Source organism: Coptis chinensis, chromosome 8, assembly GCF_015680905.1.
Source record: "Coptis chinensis isolate HL-2020 chromosome 8, ASM1568090v1, whole genome shotgun sequence".
Classification (NCBI taxonomy): domain Eukaryota; kingdom Viridiplantae; phylum Streptophyta; class Magnoliopsida; order Ranunculales; family Ranunculaceae; genus Coptis; species Coptis chinensis.
The window spans coordinates 53,722,097-53,739,289 of NC_141463.1; the positions used below are offsets into that span (position 1 = coordinate 53,722,097).

Here is a 17,193-nt window from a genome sequence, read left to right on the forward strand (position 1 = left end):
TCAGATGATCAATTCAAATCATGATTATTTCTCATCTTCCGCATCAAACCGAAGAGTTGAGACATGTAAGATTAAAAGGTACGAATTGGGTTCATACATTTCTCGTGAATCTATCAAGATACTCGAAGAAGCACGAGGTAATTCTAATAGTCTCACTGAATTCATTCAGCTTGTTCATTCTCTCTATTGACAGCTGCCCAGTTGTGATAATAACTTTCTACAATGCTACGGCCCTCTTAAATAAAAAAGACATAGGGGATTCCTGATCTCAATTGTCTTCAAACAATCAAATAGGCACTCAGATGGCAAGGCTTCTGCATTGTTTGTTGAACCCAACCACATTTCCTATATAGAAAAGTAAAAAAAAGAGTAATGATAACTTTGCTACTAAGATGGGATTTTATTCATAAAAATTATGGGTCTGACAAAATCTACCAACATGAATATAATTCACAGTGATGAATAACTTCTTAAAACATGCACTCTAAAACCAGATTTCACTCCCAGTATTTTCAGGATCCTGAAGCATACGACAATCACATGTTGAACACAAAATTCTTACACCTCTAATGTCAACTTATATAGATATGATTTAGCATCTAAAGCTCACCATTTAACTTCATGAATCATGATGGAGGTAATATGAAGCCACTGGATAAGCTGTAAGGAAAACATAATTATACTAGGTCATGCAATAAAAAAAAACACAATGAATAGGGCATAAGTATCAGATTACTTTTAGAACGAATTGTCAAGAATAGGGGTAATGCAACCTTTAAGAAGTGACTGCTGTTAACACGGAATAGTTTGTTAAACAGTTAAAGTAATGGTTAAACCACCGATTTAGTTCACTAGGATAAAAACAACAATTCTGATATCCAAACATTATGCCTTATTAAAGAGAAAGAACAGAGAATGAGGATAAAGATGATGCAGCATAGAGAGATACAAGAATACATTAAACAACCTTCTAGTCATAGAGAGAGCACAAACACACTAGGAAACTTGTGGGGAAAGAAACCTAGTCCTTTCTAGGAGCCCAACTACTTACGGGCTACATTAAATCATTTAGTTATTATGCGTTAAGAAACCCAGTTATTTGCGGGTTAAGAAACCATTATAGCCTCCAACTAACGGTCTGACATACATTGTGATACCCCTGGGATTTGCCCCAGTGGTATGCTGGAAAGGCACTAAGGGTGAAGTTGTGCCGAGCGTTTAGTCCCATATCGATTAGGAATCATCCAATTACTTATTTAAATATAAAAACCAACAACCGTCAAGGTATTGATAGACAGGAGCACCTCATCAATAGGTGGCACCACCCCTTCAAAATGCCGCCACATGTATTGTACTAGGGATCATCTTCCAAATCTACCTTTCAAAGAATGACATCTCATAGACTATTCAGCTTCTCTCTCAATTATGGTTACACTTCAACACTAAATCTATCCCCTCATTCCTGAGTAACATTCACTTGACAATTTAAAATAAAATTTTGATACATTATAAAATCAAAAGAAGCTGCAGTCAATGAGTCTAATGAATCTTAAAGCACAATTGCACTCAGCATGCTACAAATGCTACTAATATCATAAGGTCATGCATTATCTATTAAAAGTGCTAAAAAATTTCTGGAATGACCAGAATGATATTACTATAAATGAAAATATATAATCATTACACAGGAATATATAAAACCATTTTTCGATTTAACTTATTCATTTAAGTAACTCCCAATGAAGGGATGACTTATGTCTACAAATAGTGGAAAGCAATATCACATACTTTTTGAAAAATGTAATTAAATAGGAAATGACCGATTCTGTACAAGAACCCCAACAAGATGATATCAATTAAGAGAGTATTTGCAATAATACGCATTTATAAAAAAATTAAAATACATTAGAATCACATAACTCTTCCTTATGGGTTGAAATAGTTTTTTTTATGATCCCAGTTGCCCAAAGCACTAGGCTTGGGAGACGGTCCAAATGGTCTTAATTTTATATGCTGAAAAGAATTGAAGCAGGCTAGGGCCAGAGGTTGCAATAACAGGATCTAGACATCTGGCTTACAATCACCCACCTCTAAGCTTACAAATATAGTCAAATCACATGCTAAACTGTCAACTTCCTCTTCCCCCAACCATTCAATGAGACAACGATAAGAACTTCAGAATAAAGGGCCACAAAAAAAAAAAAAAAAAAAAAACCTACACAACTATTAAACGACGTGATTAGTTAGTAATTACGATTATGAAATCTTTACGATAGAACTGTAGACAATAAACATAGACTGACGCAATTCAATAGATTGACTGCTTAACGTTTCCCTAATACTGCCTTGCACTGTCATGTGATGGTTTTAAGTTAAAGAGGCTTCCACATTCCCCCCACCCCCTTCTCCCCAACTCAATTTCTGATAAAAAACAAAAGTGAACCTTTCAATGAGACAACGATAAAAACTTCAGAATAAAGGGCATATGCAAAAGTTAAACCCTACCACAACAATTAAACGACGTGATTAGTTAGTAATTACGATTATGAAAATCTTTGTGATAGAACTCTAGACAATAAGCATGAACTGACGCAATTCAATAGATTGACTGCTTAATGTTTTCCTAATAGTGCCTTACACTGTCATGCGATGGTTTTAAGTTAAAGAGGGTTCCACATTCCCCTACCCACCCCCTTTTCCCCTTGTGTAGATTGAAATCTCTCCTTCATTTCCCTATCACGTTGTTAATGAAAGAAAGTTCGTGAATCATCAGAATCTACTCAAGTCACACAAGCAACGATCTGAACCATAAGAAATAACTAACAGTGGCAAGAGAGAACATCTAAGCACAATTATTCGAGTGTAAGGCAGTAAACACTGACTTATTATAACTGGTTTGTCAGAGTTTCAATAAGAGCTGGGATTTTGAGTGCCCAGGCGTTAAAAGAAAAGCGTTTAGTCGTCCATTCCTTTGAGTACAAAGCTTACACTTGAGTTAAGGCGTATGTCTTACAGTATCTTCAGGGCAGAGGCTTTAGAGCCTTTCTATTTCCATATTTTTTTATAAAAATGTTAGGCCAAAACAATAATATGTCCAATTCAAACTAACTAATAACTCTTTCAATAAAAAAAAATAACATACAAGACTTCCTTTCAGCAATAAACATTTAGAGAAAGCCACTGTGCTCTTCGCTCTTTCAAATACTGTCGTTGTTCACAGGCATCCACAACATTCTTAAGCATGCAGAGATCTTCCTATTAATCTTCCACTCGATGGTGAATTTTCATTTACTTTGAAACGAATACGAACTTGATTTTTAATATTCACAGAAGATAGATTGTCTTTCGCTAATGAAATTGTACATATACCCCAACATGTGTTTGCTCATCTCTTATACTCGATACTCGACATAATATACTCGATACTCGTGGAAACCAAAGAACAAGTATTGAAATCTCTCTGAATCTTTTAATATATAAACATATGCATGCCTGTACTGCACTGTAAGTGGACCCTAGGACGTAATGAGCTGTGGCTGTTCCATCAAGAAGTTTGCACATGTATCCTTTTTTATTAAATATACAGTTTTAATTCAAACAAATATGCAAAATTAATGCATGCTCATGGACCTTATGATGCCATAACTATGCAGGTTAAGGTAATTGTTACATGTACTGGCAAAAATCCCAAATGCTTAATGACTACCTTATGAAAGTATGTGGCGTTCCAAAACACGTTGAGTCAAAGTAAGGTGTCAAGGATATAGACAAGATCTTTGAAGAATAGTGTGTTAAGAGTCTAGACTCTAGAGTACCTTATTTCTCTCTAATGCAAGAGCTTCAATATGAGGCAACCTCTCCAGGATATTAGCTATTGCACAGATGCAAGTTTCACCGTCCCATTGATTTGTCAGCTCCACATACTTCACATTACGGAAAATAAAGCCAATCCACCCCAATATAGGAAGCTTTGTTAAGGTCTTTACACATGAAAGGGAAAAAACAAAATTTAGAGTCACACATACAAAATCTACGTTCTACTCTACAATGAATGAGAAAGTGAAATTTGGAACTAGAAACAAGCTACAAGTTTTAATAACATGCAAAAAAGAAACAAGAGGAAAAAAAAAGACTTGCAAAGCACATGTACACGCATTTTCGAGAAGGAAACCTTGTTGTGTGCAGTTAGCTTTAAGGTTTAAAAGTATGTTTGGAGAAGAAATTTATTCCCACACTGTTGATTTTGATTCCCGGACTTTTGTTTAGGGAGATTTATGGTGGGAAGGTCCAGTTAGCCTGGAAATGAGACAGTTGGTACAGTTAGTCCCTCTGTTACATTGACACACCATATTTTGAAAAAAAAAATCCGTGTCGAATACTTATCCACATGTCCGTGTCAGACACATATATATTGTATATGATTTACCTCAAATTTTAATATTTCGCCGTGTCAGACACTATATATCCGTGTCGGATACGGACACACCTATCCGTATCAATGTAACTTAGGTTAGCCCAAAGCCCCAACTTATAAGGAAACCTTAATAAACGAGACCGAAAGTTAAATAAATGTAAAAATTTACACTGTCTTTAACCAAATTCTAAGTTAATCACTACTGATGTAGTTATTAAGAATACCATTAAGGAATATTATGTTTTAATTATTTCGAGTTTTACTTAGGAGTTGTGCCACATAAATATCTACATATATGTTGCATAATCTGATTAAATCCCCTAATAACGAGGGATTAACTGCTTAAAGGGATTGCTCCACCTGACTGCTGAGTTCTTTTTAGCTAGCGCTAAATGGAAATTGTGACTCCATACAGGGCTTCAAAGAAACGGTCGACGTGGAGACTCCACCTAGTGCAGCAAAGCAATATTTTCACTCCAGTGGTGGGACAAACAGCCCTATTCTAGTTCTCCAATGGATTTTGCAAGATAGTTGCATAGAGTGTTGTGTGGAAATCCTTAACTTATTCTCGGATATCTTGAGTACAACCTTTTCAAACATGAGGAATTTTGGAATTACACACCTTTTATGGAGGATACAGCAACTTAAGTGTTGAGTAAGGGCAAGTTTAAGACTCTACATAGTTAACAGATTTTGTTGCAGGTCTGTTTCTTAACTCATATAGTTCTATATATGTAGATACCTCAAGTGTATATATGGTTAGCTTACTTTATGACGATGGAAACATGGCATAAGCTCATTCAGGATACGATAGACTTCATCTTTTGTATGTATGTCATACTATCTAGTTATACTAAATATTCCACAAACATTTCTAAATCTTCTGCTACACTATCTTTTTGGGGAGGAATTCCCAGCTCAGGGTACTCCAATTATTCTTTATTAATACTTAAGTAGAGTTCTAATTTTTATCATTCAATTAATCATCCCGATATGGATAACATAATCAACATTCAATTAATCATTTGCAATACGGATTTAGGCCTCATGTTAGCTCATAGTGTATAGATTAAGGGGAAGCCACATTGTGTGAGCCATATTTATGATCACGAACATCACAGGTAAGAGGAGCAAAAGAGGGACAAGTGGGCCTTGTATGGTATTGGGCCAAAAGAATGGGCCCAAAAATAAGAGAGGCCCAGTGGCTTTGACCTAGAGAAAAGAGGATCAGATAGAAAAGAGGAACGTGACAAATAGTAGTAGCAGTAGTAATAGTGATCCAAAAGAAGACAGTTTGGCTGACATGATTGATCGTGCTTTGGAAAAAGAGTTTCCTGCAAATGAACAGAATGGAGAATCTGATTCTGGAAGTTTCAATAATAGTGTTGCTGATCAACAGGCAGTTCTGGAAACTGTTGCCAGAGTTAAGCTCAAGAAAAATGAAACCAAGGACAAGGAGAAGTCGTTTAAACTACACGATGTCTTCAATTTGGATAATGAGAATTGAGCAGAAGTTGGACTTGAGGACAACCGGTGATTACTGGATATTTGCTAGAAGGATCTATAATCGGACGAGGTGGCTTGAGCTTTGTCAGTGAAATGGTTCAAGTTGAAACTGTTGCTCAGTTTGAAGTTATTTTCCTGCTTTTGGCGTTGGTCTTGGAGTTTTCTGCGACAAAGCTTCAAGTAGTTCGAGCAGTTGCTGTTCTAGGAGGCTTACTCCAGATCTTTCTATTTATGTGTTTATGCGGCATTACAGCCTCGTTGTGTGGTGGTAAACCTTCGGAAGGGGTGTTTGTTGGTGTACTGTTGTCCATGTCATCAACAGCTGTGGTTTTAAAGTTTTTAATGAAAAAAAATAGCATTAATGCCCTTCATGGACAAGTCACAGTTGGAACCCTTATTCTCCAGGATTGTGCTGTAGGTTTGCTGTTTGCACTGCTTCCAGTTTTGGGTGGGACTTCTGGGGTTCTTCAAGGAGTTGTATCAATGACTAAGGCTGAGTCCAATGACTCTCTATCCCTTTAAAAATAGAGCTAAAGTCAACAGATTTTACTCTCTATCATTAATTTCCTTTATATATCTGAAAGATTCTTCTCTATTTTACTATATATATGTAGTAAAAAATAGATGATAGTAGAATCCTTTCAGATATATTTTAAAAATAATGATAGAGAAGTAAAATATATTTTGTTTTGACTTTTAAATTTACTTTTTATTGACTTTAATACTACTTTTAAAGGAATAGGGAGCCATTGGACTCAGCCTAAGTCGTTGGTTGTATTGCTTTCATTTCTGGCCATCCTGTCGATTTTATCTCGTACTTGTGTACCTTGGTTTCTCAGGCTGATGATTAACCTATCTTCACAGAGCAATGAACTTTATCAATTGGCAACAGTGGCTTTCTGTCTACTTGTAGCTTGGGAGTGCAGGTTGCGTTAAAGGTGGACTGTTATTAGGTGATTGATGAAGACGAAACGAGATTAATTGTTGTTGTGCCTGTGAGGTTAATTGCTCATCACGGGGGATGCTTGTAGTGAATTGCCGCAGAACATTCTGTTTCATATACTCTCATTGGTGACTATTAAAGATGCTGGCCAAACAAGGGGGTTATCTGTGAACTGGAGATATCTTTCTGCGTTCATATCCCATTGAAGCTGAGTCGGATAGCTGGATGCGGCTGATATAGAGTAGCACCTTCCGACAAATTATGTGGAAAATAATGTCACTGTGGCTTTGAAATTTATTTTCTCTTTCGGTGTGGGCTCTTTCTTTTGTTCAGTTCAACTTTCTTTTAAATAATATAATTAGATTTGATTTTCCTTGGGTGCTACACGTTATCACAGTCTTGTATCTTTGAATATCGACCATTATACGGAAGTCAGTTTGATGGTGGATACGAGGGGTGTGAACGACTGGTTCTCTGTGAATTTGGATGCGGTCCATTGTTGTGGTGGTGGTCGACAAAGGAAGACAATGATGCAGTAAGTTGTGTGTCTCGAGTTTAGCTGAGCTTGCAGGGTGGATGACTCGGCGGATGGGAGGAGCCATCTGCAGACCCACATGTAAATATAGAATTTGGGGTAGCTGGATATGTTTCGCGCTATCAAACAGAATGGAACACCACCGCGGTCAATAGTTCCATCCGCAGATCCGCGGCTACGAGCCCAGTGCCGGCATCCTATCATACATTCAACCTTCAACCAGAGTACTTTTTAATCAATTTTAGAGCTTGAGCAAGAGTGTTCGACAACATCGACGGCAAGGAAGTTCGAGGTAGAGAAAGGATGAGATCAATAAATTGGGACGGAGATCAACAACTTCGAGCGTCCGAATACGAATGGTAAAATGATTACAAAAAAAGTGGTAAGACATACACCGCAGTAGATTTCTGAGAAAGAGAAAGACTCGCAGTACTGCGGAGCGGAGTTGAGATTGAACTGACAGAGCTATTCCTGGATGCGCTATCCGAACGAGCGCGGGAGATGAGCCCTCCGCGGAATCAACTTGGGGGTAAGCTGAGTTGCCCGAACAAACTGAGCCGCCCCCAACATCTCCATGGCAGGCAGTATGCAGGTGAGCCCTCCGTGGACGATGAGGTCCGAATTCAACTTGGGGGTAAACTGAGTTGCCCCCAACATCTCCATAGTTAATTTGGGGGAAAGTTGAGTTGTTCGGGAAAACCAAGTTGGCCCCAACATTTCCATAATCAACTTGGGGGCAAGCTGAGTTGCTCGGGCAAATTGAGCCGCCCCCAACATCTCCATGGCAGCGGGGAGGATGAGCCCTCCGTGGACGATGAAGTCTGAATTCAACTTGGGGGCAAACTGAGCTGCCCCCAACATCTCCATAGTCAACTTGGGGGCAAGTTGAGTTGTCTGGGCAAACTGAGCCGCCCCCCAACATCTCCATGGTAGTGGGGGGGGATGAGCCCTCTGCGGACGATGAGGTCCAAATTTAACTTGGGGGCAAACTGAGCTGCCCCCAACATCTCCATAGTCAACTTGAGGGCAAACTGAGCTAACCCCAACATCTCCATAGTCAACTTGGGGGCAAACTGAGCTGCCCCCAACATCTCCAAAGTAGGGGGGATGAGCCCTTCGTGGATAATGAGGTCCGAATTCAACTGGGGGCAAACTAAGTTGCCCCCAACATCTCCAAGGCAACGGTTCTTTGTGTCAGGTTGGGTTCCGGATTTGCAGTCCTGAGCATACGCCGGTGTTTCCTCCGAGACCTTTAACAAGCTTCGCAATCTAGGGAGCAGTCAGTGTGATATTCTCAGCATTGATCCTGACAAGGGCAGTCCGCTCCTCCTTGATCCTTCACTCAAAAACATTGGCAAGTATCACGACCCTCTATACCTACTACTGCCGCCCAAAGGACGGAGCTAGTATAGGTGATGGGTTGTTTATTTCGGTTTATTAATCATCCTGTTTCATATTCTAATGGTGTGGTATGTACAGGAGTTTATAGCTCGTTGTTTATAGCTTTTATAGCAAGGGTTTTAGTTTGTGCATAACTACTGTTAAATTTTATTCGTGGCGTTGAATACGTATGGGACCAAGTATATTTTGAGTTTGGTAGCCTGGTATATTAGTACGAGATGGAAGAACTATCTATAGCTTGATCCCTGAAAGGGAAGCATCGGTGCCGGGTGGCTTCCCTACGTAGATACCCACCTCGTAGAGTGTTATGTTTATGATGTGGATTGTTGTTTTATTTCCCAACCATATACATATGTCAGAGCGTGCTTGGTGTGATCTGGGGGATATGTTTAATATTGGGCCCTACGTATGCCATTTGGTTACAAATAGGCAGATGCGGGAATTGTAAAGAGAGAGTGAGTGGTGCTATAAGTTAAATATTTATCGCTATGGGTGTCATTATTTCTAGTCATATTTGCATCCACCCGGGTGCCATATTAGAGATATCTTTATTTATTTAGTTGGCTTAGTAGATACTAGTTTGGTACTCCAGTGATCTGGCATTTATTCATCCTTTGTTTATGGGTGTATTTGGAACATGTAGGGTTAGACTGTTTTGTTGAGATTGTTTTGATGACGTGGAGAGGTACATATGTTAGTTGCATTATATAAGTTTATATTATGGTTTTTGGAAGGTTGTTTGTATATTTATAGTTTCGACTTATTCGAGGATTGGTTACTTAACTTAACTGGCGTTGGTCGAGATGGTTAAGTAGCTAATTCTACGATGTGCTATAAAATCGCCGAGTACTCCCTACTCGGTGCCTAGCCGATCCGGTCATCCCATTACTCCCCATGAGTGATCGGGGACGAGAAATCGCTGAGAAATCGGCCGATATTTCATTTTTTAAGTAATCGGGCCCGGGTGAGTTAATAGTGAGAAATCGGGCTTTTTTTTAAGCCCGCGAAACAGAAAAAAAAGGGTCCAAAACTGCAAAACAAAAACTTTAAGGCTGCGGGAAATCAAAAATTTGAGTTCTCCAGCAGTTCGTCATCTTCTCCATTACTCCACCAGTTCGTCTTCTCCAGGTACGTCGTCTTCTCCAGCAGTTCTTCTTCTCCATTTTTTTTTTCTTCTTCTCTTCACTTCTCAAGTTCTCCTCCTCCTCACTTCTCACTTCTCATGTTCTTTTCAGTCATCACGTCCCTTGTCTTCTCTTCCCTTCTCACGTCCCTTTTTTCAGTTTTTTGTAACCTGTGCTAATGTAATAAGAAATTGTTGATATAGAGCTGTTGGACTGTTGAAAATGGGTTGGACAGTTTGGACTGTGTTTAGATATAGAGCTAGTCAGATTAATTTGGCTCAGTCAGATTAATTGCAGCTGTGGTCATAATTTGGCTCAGTCAAATTAATTAAAAATGAAATCAAAGAGCTTCGAACAAAAATAGAGCTTCGAGTGTTTGACCACTGTGAGTCTGTGATATGTTAACTACTTAACTGTGAGTCTGTGATATGTGAACAAAAATAGAGCTTCGAGTATCTACTGTGAGTCTGTGATATATTAACTAATTTATTCCTTTGATTTTTTTTTTCTGAAATTTAGAGATGTCGTCTTCGAGAGCTTGAATGAGCCCGTTCCATGAAAGTGCCACAACAACTGCTGCCACAACCACCTCAATGAAGAGGAAGTCGGATGATATGGCATGGGAATGGGGTGAGTGTAGGGACCCAAATAACAAAAATTTTGTTTGGTGTACATTGTGTGATAAAAGGATGTCTGGAAGGATAAATCGGTTGAAGGAACATCTAGTTCATAAGAAAGGGAATGTGACGTCATGTCCAAAGGTGACCATAGAGATTCAACATAAAGTCAATGCAACATTACGGGAAGTAAAAAAGAAGAAGCTTGATAAGGCTAGAGTACATGACCTTCTTCAGAGACAAGATGAAGATGATGATGTAGTAGAAGAACAAGATATTTGTAGTAGTGGTGGTGGTAATAGAAACCAAGGTATTTCCATTGGTAGAAGAAAAGCCATTGACAATGTTAGAGGTCCTCTTGATCAATTATTGACAACCGACAATATGAAGCAATCTACTTTGGATAAAAACAACCCTCAGAAGTAAGTTTTGAAGAAAAAAGCATGGCTATGTATAGCAAAGTGGGCATACGAAGTTGGATTACCTTTCAATACAGTACGCCCACCAAGCTTCACAAAAATGATTCATGCTATTGGAGAATATGGAAGAGGTAACTTATTTAGAATTTAAAAATATTTTGTTATTTTGAAATATTGTGCTTATATTATTATTATTATTCCCTTACAGCTATGCCCCCGCCTAGGGGTGATAAAAGGGCCGGGCCGGGCTAGCCCGCCCCTCAAACCATAAAAGCCCTCATGATTGAGGGCCGGGTCAGCCCGCCCCTATTTGATATTGAGGGCCGGGTCGAGTAGGGTCGAAAGCATGAAAACTCAAGCCCTTAACCCCCTCGGCCCTCATTTTGAGGGCCAAATGAGGGCGGTCGGGCCCCGGCCTAATTATACTTCACTAGTTTACTATTTTTTTTTTTAATTTTTTTTTTTTTTTTTTTTTTTTAATTTTTTTTTGTATATAATAAATATACAAAACTAATTCTTATATCTTTAGAAAAAAATAGATAGAGATGGTGGAAGAGATGATATTCTTAAAATATCTACATTTTTAATACTTAACTATGTTGTTAGGTTGGATTTGCTTTATGTATGACTTATATACATATCATTAAATCAATTACAAAAGTGCATATATTATATTATGTTATAATTTATCCCCTATTGAAAACTAATTTAATAATTTTTTTTATACAATTTAGATAATTATAGTATAATACATAAATATAATGTAAAATAACAAGAAAATATGGTTTTCTTTTAGGGTTTACACAAATATATAGTATAATACATAAATTATCACCTCTATTTTGGGTTTACACAAAATAATCATAATTCACTTTTCTTTTTATATTTGACCTCTTTTACTCAAATGACAAAATACCTCATATGATATGTGGTAAACTACTATTATTAAACATCATTTGTAGTGAAAATATTTAGTTCAAATAGGGATAATTGTGGTACCCTACATATATAATGTAAAAAAATAAAATATATTTTATCGGAAAAAAAATACTGAGGGCCAAGTGAGGGCTTGGAAGGGCCAAATGCGGGCCGGGCCTATGCTCCAGAACCTAGACCCTAGCCCGCCCCTAACAAGCATGAGGACCCTAGCCCGCCCCTAACAAGCATGAGGGCCGGGCCAGCCCGCCCCTCAAATCTGTGAGGGCCAACTTTTGAGGGTTTTGATGCGCATTTTTGAGGGCCGGGTCGGGCCGGGTTGAGGGCCTGAGGGCCAAATTATCACCCCTACCCCCGCCTAGCTATCATAATTTGCGGGTGACTTTGCTGAAGGAGGTGTATGCGGAGACAAAAGAATTTGTTAATTCTTTTAGACCGCACTGGCAGCTATATGGATGCTCACTTATGTCTGACTTTTGGACCGATGGAAAAGGTAGATGTTTGATCAATTTTATGGTGAGTTGTCCGAAAGGGCACAATTTTCTTGAAGTCAATTGATGCATCAGAAGAAGTTAAGGAAGTAATCTATATTGTGAGAATGATTAATGAAGTGATTGTCGAAGTCGGGGCTGAGAACATTGTTTCGGTAAGCTACTTAGACGTTTGTGTGCAGTTGACTAGTTGTGTACATTGTACAAAACAAGTTACTAAAAATCCATTTATCAATTTAATGATGTATTTCTTTTTTCAATAGTTTGTGACCGACAATGGATCAAACTATAAATTGGCGGGAGCAATGTTGGAAGAAGAGCATGGCTCGATGTTTTGGACTCCTTGTGCAGCGCATTGCATTAATTTGATGCTTCAAGATTTTGGGAGTGGAGAGAAGACCGCATTGCCTAAAATAAAGTCTGTATTATCTGAAGCTAAAGTAGTGGTGGTTTATCTCTATAACCATGGGAGAGTGTTAGCTTGGTTGCGGAAGTTGACTGGAGGTAGAAAGTTACACAGATCTTGCGTGACTAGGTTTGCTACTCAATTTTACACATTGCGGAGTATGTGGGAGAATAGGCACCACTTGCAGGTGTTGTTTGTTTCTGAATATTGGAGAAATAGTGATTTTGCAAAAAAATCCGATGGAAAGAGAGTTGAAAGAATAGTTGCAAAGGAGTTTTTCTAGGATAATGTTTATTACTCTTGTCAAGTGATGGCCCCATTGGTGGATGTTTTGAGAATGGTGGATAGAGAAGAGAAGCCATGTATGGGCTATTTATATGAGGCTATGAAGAGGGCAGAGGGGCAAATTGAAAAGAACTTGGGGTCGGACATAAGGACATCGACGAAGGTGAAGACCATTATTGACAGGAGGTGGGAATATCAACTCCATCGTCCATTGCATGCAGGTAACAACTTCTAAAGTTTTTTTTACATAGATGTCAGCTTGAGCCTTGAGGTATATATTAAGTACTAACTCCAAACATTTTGGTATGAAGCCGGTTTTATCTAAATCCATCAATCTATTTCAAAGAAACTAAAGCTCTGATGGAGATAAACAGTGTAGTTAAGACGGGTCTTTTTAAAGCTATGGTGGTGCTTATACCCGAACCGAAGTCGGATGTCGCAATGGATGAACCGAAACTTTATAGAGATGCAGAGGGGACATTTGGAATAAAGTCCGCCATAAGTCGAAAAGCAACTATGCAACCTCGTAAGCTTTCATTTGACATAATAATTTTATTTAGTAGTTTTTTTATTGTATCTTTTCAAGTATTAACTTTAACATCGTCAATTCATCATAATATGTTAAATATAGACGAATGGTGGTTGCAATATGGGAGTGATGCTCCTAGCCTCGAAAAATTTGCAGTTAAAGTTTTATTGCAAACATGTAGTGCATCACCATGTGAACGCAACTGGAGTGCCTTTGATAATGTAAGTACATTAGAGTGTCCAAAACTACTTTAGTTATATAGTGGTTATCTCTATCACTATGTAATTATTTTTAATATGTTTTCTTTCTTTCCTCTCTCATTTCAATTTCAGTTACATTCAAAGAAGAGGAATTGCCTTCTTCAATCAAAATTGAATGATCTTGTTTACATTCAATACAATCGAATGCTAGAGAAGCGATTCAAATAAAGATTGGCCGACAGTGATAGTGATCCTATTCTTTTGAAGGAAATTGATGAAAATGATGATTGGATCATAACGAGCGAGACGTAGCTTGAAGACTTTGTGGTGGAAGGTGATGACCTTACTTGGGAGCAGGTTCGAGCAGCGAGGGGAGCCGATATTGATGTGTGGCCAAGTACAAGGAATAGAACCAGAAACTCGATTACAATTCGTGATGAAGCCGATGATGAAGAAGATGAGGTGGACTTTGAGGCCCACACAAGAGGTGGAGAGCAAGGTGAAGAAAATCGAGATGACGATGATGTCAATGGAAGTGATGACGATATTGATATTGAAGTTGGAGATGATTAGTAGTCATTAGTCATGGACGTTTTTGCTGGCATTTTGAGTTTTTGTTGTTAACATATTCTCTTTGTTTGAAGTTTGAACTATTACTCTATCAGTAATTTAGTCTACTACTCTGTTAGTACTACGGAGAATTGCTCAAGTGCTTTTAAGCATTTTTTATCTGATATTGGGATTATTGGCATATATTCTGCTAATTTGTTTTATGACGTGCACTTTTGTTATATTCTGCTTAATTGGATTTGGTTGTTAGAGATGCTAAATGGTTGTCAGGCTCCATTGTGTATATATAACTGATACTCTGATAGTTGTAGACTTGTAGCAACTTACAACTTCAATAGGCTCTATTGTGTATATATAACTGATACTCTGATAGTTGTAGACTTGTAGCAACTTACAATTTCAATATCAATAAGTTGTAGTTGTATATATAACTGATACTCTGATAAGTTGTTTGAAGTTACGACTTATAAGCCTACAATTTACAAATATCTAACTGATACTCTGATAGTTGTAGACTTGTAGCAGTCTATGCTCCGTTTCTTTGTTTCTAAGACTGCTGCTACTATAGAATTCATTTGACCCTTTTGCTTCATCCCATATTGGGTGCACAAGTTGCTGTTAGCCTGTTACCATAGAATTCATTTGACCCTTCTTCTCCTTCATCCCATATTGGCTGCACAAGTTCACAAAATTTTATATAAATTCTAGTGGTCAATTACCAGTTACCATATTGGTATTTCAATGTTAATTTATATGTAACATGTATTTGTAAAGAAAAATAGTGTTTTAAAAAATCACCCGAGTAATCCCGATTAATTCCCGACCGAGTAGACCTACTCGCTACTCGCTCCTCTACCGAGTAGCGACCGAGTAGCAGTTTAAAAAATCGCCCGAGTAATCCCGATTAATCCCCGACCAAGTAAACCTACTCGCTACTCGCACCTCCACCGAGTAGCGATTTAACTGCCCAGGTTCTACGAACTAGTACATATTTAGTAGTTGAGTTTACAACTGAGATATGAGGTTTTATATGTGGTTTGGCTGTATCCTTATTAAATTTTCAGGTTATGACAGGTTATTATGTTTATGAAATGTTGAAAATACGAGGGTGAGGCAGACGTCGAAATTTTTCCGAAAAGGTCACGCCTTGGTATATTTGTTTGAGTTTTGGGGCTCTACATGTCAAAGTCTTTTCGGGTCTGCTGTCTTCATTGATGGACCCGAGAGGGGGCATCTGTGTGAGCCATATTCATGACCACGAACATCACAGGTAAGAGCGAGAGAGGGACAAGTGGGCCTCGTATGGTATTGGGCCAAAGGGATGGGCCCAAAGATGAGAGAGGCCCAGTGACTTTGACCTAGAGAAAAGAGGAAGGAGAGGAAGAAAAGGAAAAAATAAGAGAAAAGAAGGTGTGAGGAGAAGGGAAAAAGAGAGGAGAGACCGAGGAGAGAGACATGGGAGGTTAAGGGGTATGAATTGGGTTCATACACACATACAAGGCGGATACTATATGTTTGGATAATGATTGGACCAGCAACGAAGAAGACCCACTTCCTACCTCTAATAATCATTCTTATCTTGTACAGCTGACTTAAGTTTATTCTTATCTTGTACAACTGACTTAAGTTTAATACTGATGACCTTCCAGTTGAGGATATTGAGACTAAGACTTCTGAATATCCCATAGAAGCACGCTCAATTAATTCCTTAGAAAACACTAATCTCAATTACGGGTTGAGCAAAAGGCAAGTCCTACTTCATACAGTGGTAAAAAATTCTGGTGTTCCGCCTAACTAATTTGATCTCGTAATTAAGTGCATAAGCCAAATATTCAAGTAAATGTTAAAAACAAAAGACTATGGTCAAATTGCGTACCATTAGAAGTGAACCGGACATAGTTACAGCTTTGAGATATGCCATCCCAGTCATAATTCTCACCAAACGTTCAAGATAAAGATCTTTATCAATCCCATAATACTTAATTTGATACACATCAAGGTCAGCACTAACTAAACAAGGAGTATTCTCCAGCCAAACATGCGCAAAACACGGGCCTACAAACTTGAACGATTTCAACTTTGGGGTACATACATTTACCTGACAATCCCCACCTCTATCATACTCATAATAATGAAAATTGAAAAAACAAGAAAATATACCTGCTGGGCTCTAGTTCTACCTTTCCTTTCAGCAGTACATTTAGCAATAGAAGCCTTGAGAGATATCTCCAGATCCTTCACCTTTAATTCCAGAAGCATTGCAGTAAACATAAACTGCAATGATTTCCACCAATATATATATTATTTTATTTTAGTGCTACATAACCATATGAGGCTTATGAGCTGAAGAAATTTCGAGAAAAAAAAAAGAAAAATCTGAAATAGCTGCAACTGCTAAAGTGATCGTCACTTTCAAACATTTCGAGTTTTCCGAGGTGACCATGAGCGAGCAAGACTTCTTCACTAAACCCTAAACCCCCTAATCTTTTTTTTTACACAAAAGAGTGGACCAGTCACTCAGATAACTAGTATACTGCGTGGCAGTAGGGAGTGAGCAGAGCTGCGGCGGAGAGAGAGAGTTGGGTGATGCGGGGGGAGAGAGAGAGAGATGGGTGAAGGAGAAAGATATTTGGGCAAAAAAAAAAAAATAAGAGAGAAGAAGAGGACAGACAGACAGAAACCAACCAAGTTGGTTTTGTCTCATATGCTAGCCCCCATTCTCCAAAAAATCGTTAAACCCATTTCACTCAGAATAAAAAGTTTGGGCATCCGGCCCAGCCCATACTGTATTTAGGATACATAGATTAGAGGTTGAAT

General features: G+C 38.4%; 1 protein-coding gene and 2 pseudogenes across 6 annotated transcripts; 2 read left to right on the forward strand and 1 right to left on the reverse strand.

Moving 5' to 3' along the window:
• Positions 1-145: 145 nt before the first annotated feature.
• LOC147481941 (uncharacterized) lies at positions 146-17,067 on the reverse strand. Of its 5 annotated transcripts, XM_086577598.1 has the most exons (4): positions 16,537-17,067; positions 3,816-3,980; positions 611-660; positions 146-345 (listed from the first exon to the last, which is right to left on the reverse strand). In XM_086577598.1, exons 1-4 carry the CDS (start codon positions 16,645-16,647, stop codon positions 279-281), a joined length of 393 nt encoding a protein of 130 aa, XP_086433724.1. In that variant the 5' UTR covers positions 16,648-17,067; the 3' UTR covers positions 146-278. The 5 variants fall into 5 exon arrangements, 1 of the variants encoding a protein (XP_086433724.1); XR_015204689.1 differs by lacking the exon at positions 611-660 and having other exon boundaries at positions 16,253-17,067; XR_015204687.1 differs by having other exon boundaries at positions 146-660; positions 16,253-17,067.
• Positions 4,807-6,474, forward strand: LOC147481942 (K(+) efflux antiporter 4 pseudogene; annotated as a pseudogene).
• LOC147481943 (uncharacterized) lies at positions 10,613-15,385 on the forward strand (annotated as a pseudogene). The gene is made up of 8 exons (XR_015203912.1): positions 10,613-10,885; positions 10,976-11,090; positions 11,168-11,196; positions 12,199-13,298; positions 13,342-13,348; positions 13,389-13,603; positions 13,709-13,827; positions 13,939-15,385. The product of XR_015203912.1 is annotated as an uncharacterized LOC147481943 (transcript).
• Positions 17,068-17,193: the final 126 nt, after the last annotated feature.

Coding starts and splice junctions, on each gene's coding strand:
- LOC147481941 (XM_086577598.1), bottom strand. CDS start 16,647: ATGTTTACTGCAATGCTTCTGGAATTAAAGGTGAAGGATCTGGAGATA. Junction 3,981..16,536: donor GTAGAACTAGAGCCCAGCAG/GTATATTTTCTT, acceptor TCATGTGTAAAG/ACCTTAACAAAGCTTCCTAT. Junction 346..610: donor ATGATTCATGAAGTTAAATG/GTGAGCTTTAGA, acceptor TTTTCTATATAG/GAAATGTGGTTGGGTTCAAC.